Source organism: Drosophila navojoa, chromosome 2 (assembly GCF_054131105.1).
Source record: "Drosophila navojoa isolate 15081-1374.11 chromosome 2, UAZ_NAV_1.0, whole genome shotgun sequence".
NCBI classification, from domain to species: Eukaryota; Metazoa; Arthropoda; class Insecta; order Diptera; family Drosophilidae; genus Drosophila; species Drosophila navojoa.
The window spans coordinates 26,340,729-26,353,009 of NC_142890.1; the positions used below are offsets into that span (position 1 = coordinate 26,340,729).

General features: G+C 36.1%; 2 protein-coding genes across 6 annotated transcripts in view; both read right to left on the reverse strand.

The window, feature by feature from the left end:
• The window catches only part of LOC108659688 (atrial natriuretic peptide receptor 1), a 47,956-nt gene extending 45,462 nt beyond the window's left edge, over positions 1–2,494 (reverse strand). The window contains exon 1 of the mRNA XM_018112725.3: positions 2,070–2,494. The gene's annotated coding sequence lies outside the window, so the exon portion shown is untranslated. The remainder of the gene's footprint in view (positions 1–2,069) is intronic.
• Positions 2,495–3,863: 1,369 nt separating this feature from the next.
• On the reverse strand, positions 3,864–12,274 carry glob1 (globin 1). 5 transcript variants are annotated; one of them, XM_089256455.1, is made up of 4 exons: positions 12,149–12,274; positions 4,603–4,829; positions 4,382–4,543; positions 3,864–4,318 (listed from the first exon to the last, which is right to left on the reverse strand). In XM_089256455.1, exons 2-4 carry the CDS (start codon positions 4,759–4,761, stop codon positions 4,178–4,180), a joined length of 462 nt encoding a protein of 153 aa, XP_089112581.1. In that variant the 5' UTR covers positions 4,762–4,829; positions 12,149–12,274; the 3' UTR covers positions 3,864–4,177. The 5 variants fall into 5 exon arrangements, with proteins under 5 accessions (XP_089112581.1, XP_089112585.1, XP_017968222.1 ...); XM_089256459.1 differs by having other exon boundaries at positions 12,177–12,196; XM_018112733.3 differs by lacking the exon at positions 12,149–12,274 and adding an exon at positions 10,535–10,651.
• Positions 12,275–12,281: the final 7 nt, after the last annotated feature.

The following is a 12,281-nucleotide window of genomic DNA, read 5'->3' on the forward strand; positions in this document are numbered from 1 at the left end:
CGGTAAGCCCAACAGCTCAGCTTTAATGGCTAACGATATCATATGGATATACATCTACAGATATTAGGAAAGTTTCGCTTTAACGTGCAGGAAATGTCATCAAGTCAGGGCATAATGTAATGTGGTTGAAGGCAATAGCAAATCTTCTTTCTGCTCAGCTGTCTGTGCGGGTCTGCATGCATGCATAACAATGCTGAATAACATTACGTATACGCACTGTGTATGTGTGTGCGTGTGTGTGTATGTGACAGCTAAAGTACTGGGAGAAAGAAATGCAGCATACTTCACTGGGACGTCGGAGAGCTCAACGCGTTCAAAACAAAGTTATATAATTGAAGCGAAGCGTGTGAAGCCAACAAAAGAAAAACGTCATTCCCCAGGCAGAGACAAATTGTGTATAGAAAAACAACTAAATTTCAACGAAATTAAGTGCCAGCTGTTAATAAGGGAGAGAGCACAAGACTAAGCATACAATTAATGTCTGTTTGTCAGTTCTCTTTGCTCAGCAGCGTAATTAATAAAGCCTGATCTGCAGAGACAAAAGCAAAACGGTTGGTTTTAAATAATTATAATTGTTCTCTATTATATTGAAATTCATTTCAGCTAAAGTGAAACGCTGCAGTTAAATGCTTATTGAATTTGAATAATAAATTATTAAATCGAATCAATTTAATTACATGAATAAATATGTATATTGAAAATTTAACAGAAACTGTATAGTAAACTTGTGTAAAATTAAAAATAAATAAAATTAATTATTAATTATTATTATTGATTAATTAATAATTAATAATTAATTATTAATAATTTTTAATTATTTATAATGGATTTATATTATTTATAAGTAAAAAAAAATTAGATATTTTTCCAAATTTAATATAGCTAGAAAAAAATTTATGCTTTAAGTAACTATTATTTTATACAATTTCATATAATTTACAGTCAAATAAAAGGATAATTTATATTTAAATTTTGTCTTATCATCAAATTTATTCAGGCATTCATATAAATCGATCAGAACATGATACAAATGTGTATATTATGAAAAAAATGTGTATATTTAAAATTAATAGAATGTAAAAAACTCAAAAATAACTACAAATACACAAATTAGAATGTTGAATTTTAAAAAGAATGTAAAATTGACATATTTTAAAAATATTCAAAATGTAACATACTTTCAAATTTTAAAATTCTGTTGAATTCAATTATAATGTATATAAAAATTATGGTAATCAATATACAAATATTTACACAATTAATATTTGCGATAATTTCACTAAAAATATTTATTTTCATTCTTCAGGGAAATTAATTCATATGACAGAGAATATTAATATAATCATCACTGAAATAATGGTAAATTTAATGGAATGTTCTGAAGAACGCAATGCCCGCACTCAAAATCAGACGTATGGCAAATCGTATATGACTATGATTTGTACATAACTTTCAAGTATTTAGTTAATTTTCTGCATATTTAAAGTTCAGTATCTAACTTCTTATTCAGTATAAAAAAGCTAATTTGCATTTATAGGATTCCACTCTGAAACTGTTGCTGATTAAAAATAACTTCAATGCATATTGAAATATTTATTGGATGACCACAGATAACAGCTTTCATCTACATATTTTAAGGGTGTTCAACTTGTCAAGCAGCATCCAATAATGGACGACACTGGACTCGCTGTGCAATGTGAAGATGCTTTAGATGTTCGAGATGCATTAAAGGTTCGCTGAAGCACAATCAAAGTGTGCACACTTAGAGCGTATTCTGTGGGGGTATTGGAAATATGCGTATTATGGTAAGTGAGGGCGGGCTGCATAGATGCATTCCCAAAGGCCAAACGGATTGCGCAACATCGAAGTTAGAAACTGAAATATATCTGCCTTTAATTCAGCCAATTCAGTCAAATAACTTTGGCCATTAATCAGGAGAGGGAGTGAAGGCCGTCGTTAGTTTTAAAGTCAGTCCAACTTGACCGAAGTATTTGTATTTATTCTCTAATGGGAATCCTTTGAACGTTTTATGGCACACCTGCCAATAAAGTCTTTTTAAGAGAGCTTACCTGGTCATTTAACGCGTGCGGGGTGTGGGTGGCCTGCTGTGCTGGATTTCTTTGATATTTTATTTATTTCTGCTTGTTCTTGCTTTGCTTTGATTGGAATGCCAGCGCACTTGACTATGACACTTTTTTTTACTGATAGCAATTCTATTTACTGCTCAGGCATTCATGCTTTTATAACTACACGCAATTAGCTTCTTTTTTGATGATTGAATCAGTGGTGCTATAAATATCTTACTAGGCCTACTCAAGAGGGTGTGAGGAACACGAATATTATACACTGATATGCCCGCACTCTCACACTAGACTCCAATTACACTCACAATCGCGCGTTTTCGTAATTGCTGACAACTTCGATGTTTCACCGTTCGCAGCGTATTTTAACCCGAAACGCGCGCTTTCCGCTTAACAGTTATTTTTCGACTATTATTGGACAAATATTGTAAAGCTTGCCCTCGGTTTTTGCACAACTCACCAATGCGAGGGCAACTCAACAACGAGCTCTGTTAGTGATAAGAAAGCGCCCAGATAACATGCGCCAGCCGGTGGCTGTTCCCGCTATGGCTGTTATTTGGCATGACCATTTAACAGTGCCGATGTTAGCACGCTGTTAATTAACCTGTTATCTATCTAACTGGCCTAGTGCTGATAGGGTAAATGATAATACGAATAATAAGAAACGCCTCCAAATTGGCATGTTGATTTTTTTACAGCAGCTAATCGGGCTCATGTGTAGAATTTTTTGATTTTGGTATCCTGTAGTCAAACAAATATACATTATATTCGATGTATTTACATTAAATTAATTTTTAAAATATTATTATACTAAAATTTCAAATAAACTTTTTTATTTGTTATATTTTTAAATATTTAAAAAACACAGACCGATTCAAGTGTATAATTTACCTTAAAGAAAACTGACTCCACGTCGTATGCGCAATTAAGATATTTTAACATTGCCCATACCCCATGCATGGGTCGTCAAGATGCAGGTGCTGCTGCCATTTAACGCGCCTGCAATTAATATACTTTTAACGCCCATCTGCGGTACTCTTCCTAAAATTATGCAATTCCAGCTGAGTGACGTTTAAATTGCATTGAGTCTATTCTTTTGCGGCTGGTTGTTGCGAGCCCTGAGCAGCGGAAATTCTTTTGCAAATGCTTGCGAAATATATATACATATAAGTGTGCAGGGAAATGGTTTTCAAGTGTGTCTAGCACTTGCCTCTAAAATACTTTTCCTTCTTAGTTGCTTTTCCTGAAACACTTTTTCAGGCCAACTGATTGAAACATAAACAAGTTATTTAATATCTACTGCGTTTTAGAATTCTGATCAAAAATGTATATTTTGTGTATGAAATATTTTTATGGGAATATCTCAATTATCTTTATGTATGAAGCAAAGTATGTAATATGTACAAATATTTATATTTAATTTCATATATAAATATCTATACAATTAAAATTCATATGTATTTATGTATAAATCTATATATAATACTCTACTGTAAATAGAATCTTCTAATTTTTTTTCTAATTATCCTTTACACCTGCCCAAAATGTATATTATCCTTCACAATTCTTACTCAGGCTATGCTCCATTAGAAAGTATATGCCTGCTACTGCTCTTGACTCGCCTAAATTAAGATATATGATACTGTTTTGGGAGTACGACGTAGCTATATGCTTTTGATGACAGAAGAACTATAACTAATATAATACTTCGCCACTGTCTCGGATTATCTTTAGTTTGACTGCTCTAAGACTAATGCTTACCAATTATAAAAAACTAGAAACTGCAGCTTTACGACTACAAGCGACCTCTTTATTTTATTTGTATTCTTATTAAGTGCTTAAGGCTGACAATGGGTTAAAGCTTTACGGAGCAGTGTGCGAGTGTGTTAGTGTGTCATGTCTGTGTGTGTGTGTATTTATTTGCCGGTGTTCTTGTGTGTTGGACTTTTACTCATAAATACAAAATGAAAATAGCTAACATTTATCATTTATCATTTACTTAAATCTACATAAGCTGTGCCTTGCAATGTGAACTGCATTCGTTACTTTCCCGCTCCGCTCTCGCTCCTGCTCTCACGCCTTTCGTCTGGCTCAGTTTAGATGGCATCGCCTTCCTCGTTGATGGACTTGAATATAATGCTATAGACGTGGTCGACCAGCTTAGTCCACGTCTCCTGTTGACTATCGTCCAGATTGCAGACAGCAGTGAGCGTTTCCAGAATTACGCCTCTGAGTTGCTATAGAAACGAGACCCGTATATAAGTATGTATATGATATGATAGATTATGCTGAGCACGCACATTGTAAGATTCCTTAGATATGCGGCGAGGAATGTGGTTGACAGCCACCTTGGTCCAGATCTCATCCAGCTTCTCCTGATCGCCTTCCTGGCCGAGCACCCTAATCGATTCGTCAAACACCCGGATTATGCGCCCAGCATGGGCACGGAAGCGTGCATTGGTCTGAAGAAAGATGGGTTAGCTTTATGTTTTCACGTTTTGCACATTCACATCCGACTTACGGGCAACTCTTCCAGGGGCACATCGCGAAATGGAAACTTTTCCAATGCGGACGGAAAGCGATTGAAGAAAGCTGTCAGTATGGCAGCTCCAGAGTCTGTTGGGGTCGCCACGGGAATCTCCCAGGTCTTCTTGATCATTGCCAACTCATCGCTGTTCATGTTTTCGACTAAAATTCTCGTCTGCTGCTGCTGCTCTTCAAATGGTAGCCTCGATATTGGGTCTTAGGCTGTAAGAGAGCAAATTAAATAAAATCACATTAGTATTAATCTAGATCAGATTATAGGCTCAAATTTACTCTTCTTTACGCTCTCACACACATGCACGCATTCTCACTGTCACCCATGCTCTCTCTCTATCTCTCCCTCTCTCTCTCTCTCTCTCTCTCTCTCTCTCTCTCTCTTTCTGCTCGTTTCCTTGTTCTCTCGCTCTCATTTTTGTCAGCTGACAATTGAGATTGACAGCTTTACATCGCAATTGCCATTTGCTATTCGCATTTTCTGACTCGCTGTGCAATAAGCGCTCACGAGCACCAACGACAACAATCGAAAATCAAAACAAGAAAGAGCTTTGGCAATACCGAAGATCAAATGCCCTTGCCGATTAACAAATATGTAATCTGATTTTAACTATGAAATATATGATCATTTAAATTGTTTAGTTTGATCAACATATCTCGATATACGAATATAATTTTTGATCATTTTAATGTTAGTAATGCTATCTATATTCTATATCTATTGCTATGGTATATATTTTTATTTATATACATATAATTCCAGACATTCCTCTCCCCACTACTCCGAATACATTTCCGAATAATTTGTATTCCATTCAGATCAACTCTATTAATAATATTCAAATTTCTGCAGATTTATATTGCAAACTCAAATAAATGTTTGACTGATTGCTGATAGTCAAATTCTATATTTCAATTAAAATTGTAACCACTTCATACATGCATATTCTGAAATATGTGCTGCCATATTAGTGACCCACAATCAAAAATATATTATCATAATTATATATTTAAGTACAAATTGTATCTATCAATTCATGACACATTTCATATTCAAGTCAGAGGAGCCCAACAAAGTTTGAAGCATGAATGCTCTAGATACAATAGCTTATATAAATATACGCACACCACAACACGTGCTGAAAGTCAACAAACGAAAGAGCAACAATAGAACATCCATCAAATTAACGTGCATATGTCAATCAACGAAGCATAATAGAGATGATAGCGTGATTTGCATTGTACTTTCATATCAGACAACTACACTAACTATATTCCAAGTAACTTATGAATATGTGAAATGAATTTTAAAAAATATATTTGCAGGCACTGCTTTATTCTGTTTGTAAATGGCTAGGGAATGCAAATAAATGTTTTTACAAATTTAATGTGAATTAAAACTTTTTCAATGAATTCCACAAGAGCTCATCTCAAATTGAGTTTGCTCGGCGCTGTGTGGACTTGGCCTTCCCGCTCCCTTCGCCCATCTTAATAAGCAGCTCTTGTGGACCGCTCTCGTCGACATAAATTGTGGTGGCACTTGATTCGCATTGTGCGGCACACACACTTAATTCAGATTCTGATTCAGCTTCAGGTTCTGAATCGGATTGGCATGCAGAGCTCGGCGATAGGTTTCCATGCGGAAAACGGAAATGTAAACAGCGAGATTAGAAATACAGATGATAATTTACAATTATGAACGGCGATTGTTCAGCAATTATACACAATTATTAGGTAATGTGGAAAGTTTTCAGAAGAAACTCATATAATCCAGAGTTGGCGCCGATTTCCACGAAGTACATAAGTATTTGCATATTTCAAAATATGGCCCGTTTCAATGGAAATGAAAGTGAGAATTGAATTCGCTGGATACATAAATATTTATGCGGAATGGTGGAACAGCCCACAAGTCTATATTTAATGAGAGTTTTGCGGAATATGAAATCGTGCTGCAGGCCGAGCTCAATTGCTTAGCATAAAATATACCATTTCGCTTCCTCTTTTCTTGATTTAATGAGGAAAGCAAAGGCAACAGCAACAGCAGCATAAATAATATAAGGAGAAAAAAAGTCAACTGAAAGTTTATTAAAAATTTACAAGCTGACAGAGCTGCCGCAGGCAACAAACCCACATACAAACACACACACACACACACTCACAGAGTGAGGGAGAGAGACACATCATGTGGAAAAAATAACAAACAGATAGCATAACAGTGAAATGGACTCAAGTGCAGCCGCAGCAGGTGGCCACCATGTTATTGTTGCCCAGAGCGGGCGGAGTGGGCTGCACAGCACTGCGCGCTGTAGTAAGTATGCCAAGTATAAGTGCTGACAGCGGGCATATGCGCACTCAAGATACCCCTTAAATTGTGCCAAGTCCACCAATCTAGCTGAATAGACTATTCTCCATGTGGCACTCCTTCCAACATATTCATATATGTAGGCTCATGTTGGTAATACACATACCGAGAATTGATTAAAAATAAAGTGTCCTATATAACAAAATAATTAAATTAAATTCCTCAAATTTAAGCTTGAAGTATACTATAATTGCAGACAAATTAATAAAATTTTACAATTTATTTAATCAAAAATTCTAACTGCAATGCGAATAAAGATAAAAGACTAAATTTGCTGATAAACCTTCTGAACAATCTGTGGCTACCTTTATTCCACAACAATAGTAAACCGAACTAACCCATCTCAGACATATTCAATTGTCAATTGATCAAGTTGCACAACCCTTGCCAACCCCTTTTGTATACAGGGTATGGCGAATGTGCCAACTCTTGGTAACCTTGTCTCGAAGCCCGCTTCAGGCCACAATCGTTGAAACCATCATCATCATCATCGTCATAATCATCATCGTAATAATCATCATCATCAGCGTTATCATCATCAAAAACAACAATAACAACAACAGTGGCAGCTAGCGATGTACGTACAAACATACATAATATCCTTCATGCCAAAACGTCCTGTGGCTTTTGTGGTTGATACATAACACACCTATACAAACATATATATATGTGTGTGTATTGGTTGTGTGTGCGTGTGCCTGTGTGTGTATGCTGCAGTCAAGAGTAAAAAAGCAGCAACAAATCAAGCGTTGCCCGCTTGCCTTGCGTGTATTTGTGCGCAGTCGGTAAGGACATTGAGCGCTTAATTAAATTAAGAAAGCTTGATGGACAGCTACTAGACAACGAGACGCAAGCGACTGGCAACTGGCAACTGGCAACTGGCAACTGGCAGCAGGCCTGACAGCCCCGGCTCCTGTCGCTGTGCTGACATCTGCTCCTGCTCCTGCCACTGCCCCTGCCACTGCTTCTACCTCTGCTCCTGCCCACACTAAAGCCAACCAATCATTCAGGTGTTGCTAAAGTGCGGCGCTAGCCTTGCCAATGTAAGTGTGTACTTGTATATGTGTATATGCGTGTCTGTCTGCGTGTTTATGTGTGTGTGTGTGTGTGTGTGTGTGTGTGTGTGTGTGTCATTCTATGGTGTGTATGCTGTCACTCAAGTGTCGTCCGACATTCCATTACAATTTCCCAAAAAAAAATAAAATAAATAAAAAGAATCCCCGACTGAGACTATTGCCAAAAGGTTTTAAATTTTCGAAATTTGAGACAGTGTTTGGCATAAAATTTAATTTAAAGGAATCTTGTATTAAAAGTAATTCCTTTGTAAAAATTTTCGAGATCTATTTCATTTGTTAAGGTGTCAGCTTCATCTTCACATAATAATATATAATATGATATACAAATATGATGGATGAACAGAATCAGTCTGAAAATATTATCCAAAAAATATGATAATATATAATATAATAGCAAAATGTATTTATATATACAAATCGAACTAAATTAATAAAAAGAAACGAAAGATATATTTTTCAACGTAAATATCTGTCAATATCTTAAGACTAAATATATTCAATTCGAAAAAAAAACTCAATATAAATCTTTGAAGTTGATAGAAGAGCCAAAGCAACAAGGATACACATTCAAATTCAATTCAAGCCCTTTAGATTGAATGAAATATGCATAAATCGAATAATGTGAACGTTCAAAGGGCCCCAAAGGCATTTCCTGTTTAGTTAAATTGAGTTAAATTTGATTGCTGTAGGCAGCCTAAAGGTTTTTAAATTTACAACTCGTCTGCTTTATTCGTACAGGCAATACACAAACACACACACACACACACGCACACACATATTTAGAGCGAGCACACATACAACTGCAGACATATGCTCATCGGAAACATTAACGATAATGACAAAAAAAAACAACAACAACAACAGCAACAACGAAACGGCACTTGTTCACAAGGACATCTGAGAAATCCATAAATTTAAAGCATGCTTTTGTGCGCCAGAGCGCAAAGAAGAGCGAAAACAACAAAAGCAAGAAAACTAGAAATGGAAACAGAAACCGTAACAGAAACCGAGACAGAAACAGAAACAGACACAGACACAGACACAGACAGAAGATACACAGACAGAGAGACACAGAAACACAGGGGCAACTTTAAATCAGCTGTAGCCTGTTGAGCGAGAGCGCGGCAAATTTAAAGATTCCCCCCGCGCATTAAATGCAACAAACACGATTTGCGCATTTGCACTTGAATTCACAGTTAACTGCATTGCTCTAAATTAACGGCATGATAATCGCACCCAATTCTTTCATAATTCCTCAAGCGGTTGCCCAAGCGCTGTCTGCGGCGTTGCGACTTCACTGATTTTCAAATTGTTTATGTTCTTTTTTTGTGTGTATTTTTCTATTTTTTTTCTTTTTCTCTTGATTTTTATTTGTTGTCAGTTCGTTAAACCTGTCGTCGCAAGTCGCCGATGTCGAGTCCGCTGTGAACCGCACGCTTTGCGTTCGAATCAGACACTGAAACGGAGACTGAAACTGAAACCGAAAGAAACTGAGACCCAAACTGAGCGTTTCGTTTTCAGCCGTTAGCAGAACGCGCTCTCTGCCGGCAAATACAGTCGGATTTGCACGTTTGTTGTTGTGTGCGCGCCAAAAACGTGCAAAACTATCCCGACCCGAGCGGCGAGAGAGCGACAGCGACAGCGCAGCGGCGTCGCTCACTGGGGGGCTGTTTACGATTTGCCGCTCATGATAGCACTTTGATTACGCATGCATGTCATGCGGTCGCCTTAGCCTTGCCTCACTCACTGCACTGGCAGAGCAACACCTGCCCGAATGGTAGCGGTCGGGTATGTTGTATTGTCACCTGCCACCTGTAGCCCAGCTAATGTAAATAGAAACTTTTCTCTGAGAACTCAGACTTCCGCTCACGTACTCTAGCTCTGCGAAGCAAAGAGTAAACTTTAATAAAAATCTATTTCCGCTAAATTTAAATTAATAAACTCTGCATGCAGCTTTCAAATTTGTATTATGCTAATTTCAGTTCGAATTCTCGATTATTGTTGAATATTTATTTTTATTTTTAAATAAATTTATAAGTTGCGGCTGATAATGCAAAACTATAAACTGTATATACATATATGTACAAATAAAATATATTTATTATATAATTTTCGCTTTACTGCTTTGGTTGATAACCGCCTTGCAATGAACTCACAAACTGCTGTTCTACCTGTTATCAGCACAATGAATGACATACATACACATTTATACAAGTTCATATGTATAGAACACAATGCCAATAGCTTATCGATAATAAACACAAACAAATTCAAATGGCTCGGCAAAAAACTAGCTACAAAACACACTAATTCGTTTATAATGCGCTAAAATCACAGAACACTTTAGTCAATATACGTATGTATGTTTATATTCGCATATCGATATATAAGAAATTCCACATGTGTATAATATGCAAGTGTATTTGTTGCCTATCAAATTAAAAGTTCTATGGAAGTATTCCTCAAGCACAACTCACTCTTAGCACCGTCGCAACCGCACTCAACGCTGTTCAAGTTCGAACTAAGCAGCATCGTCAAGTCGGGCGGCTATTTAAGCGATTTTCGAAAACGACTGAATACAACAAATCGAACAGAACAGACGAGAGAATATGAAAATGAATAAAAATAAAAATAAAAATAATTTTGGGCTAAACACTGACAAAGAACAACAAGCAGCACTTCATTAATCGCCGCGGCTCCCATCGACGATTTAGGGAGCATGGGGTTATCGAGCATTTCGTTAGATCAAAATAATATTGCATCACGGACATCACATACTTAGTTAAGGTGTTCACTGTAGCTATTTTGAATATCATCGTAGATGTATGTATGTAAATGATATATATTTCTTATTAGTGCATACAATGGATGTAATGTGTGGGGTCAAGAGGTCAAATTAATTTCCAACTGTATATGAATATCAGCATAGTTTGCTTTTGCTAGCAGTTCCATTTGGTTCAATAGGTTTGTTAAGTAACTGCGTATTTCTTATCTATTTCGCACTTGCAAACTCACATTTACTTGACCTTTGCATAGCTTTTCGACTTTTTCGACTGTCACGAGATGTTTGGGGACTCTTAATGGACACTTTGCATGTTTCTCCAAAGTTTTCACACGACTCCAGGCACACTCTGTTCAGTCCAATGAATTATTTCATTGCTATCCACTCGCTATTTATCTCCACTCAGCTGATGATCTAAGAACGAATTCGAATCATTGTAAATAGTTCCATTGGCTGGGTTGAAAACCGACTCTTATAATTAGCTTATGAAAACCAAACTGTGTAGAATCCCAAATTTGTCGCAATAAAAGTTTTTATTGTTCCACTGGGTTGATTATAATGCCAATTAAACATCTACTTCGCAGTCAAAAACATACGAAAATTTGTCATAAATAAAAATATTTACTAATGAACCACTATTTCTTTCTTTTCTTTCTTCTTCACAAAGCTCTGAAGAGTTCCCATTTCAAGTCTTAATGAGGCCTGCTAGAACCTGTTGAGTCGGAAAGTGTATTTATTATTGTCTATCATTGTTGCTAATTATTTGGCTCAGCTCAATTATTATGCATTATGCATATATTAGAATTGAATATTATTATTCAAACACATTTTATGTAATAATTCTTTATGCGCGTCAAACTATTTCCTTTGCTTTATGGAGCCAATTGTTTATGCCAAAATTGTGGGTCATTAAAAAACAGTCGAGACGCAAATATTAATGAAACTTACCTGGAATGGTCAAATACTATTATATAGATTATTCCTATTGATTCTCCAGATTTTCGTTTTGTTTAAACAATTCAACTCTGGGGATAAACTATTCCAGTCACGTTGCCCATTGCGAAATGCAGGAATTTTATCTATGTTTATATATATCTAGTATCTATAAATGTATGATTATTTGTGTTTGATCTAAACAAGCGTAAACACTTTATTATTTACTTTGTATGAATTCCTATTTGCAATGGTCAGGCCTTTGGCTAGCCGGAATTTCATAGCACATGGTAAACATTCGTGAAAATGAGCTTAAATAATAACTCGATATGGCTGAAATATGCGACTTTAACGACCACTTGTACAGCCAACTTACCACATGTTATTTGTTGTTAATAAATTACCTTTTATTGAAAAAAAAAGTAATAATTAAATATTCAACAGAAAAGGAAAAATAAGGCGCAGAAACAGAAGCCGAACGTGAATGAAATGAAAACAAAACACAAAAC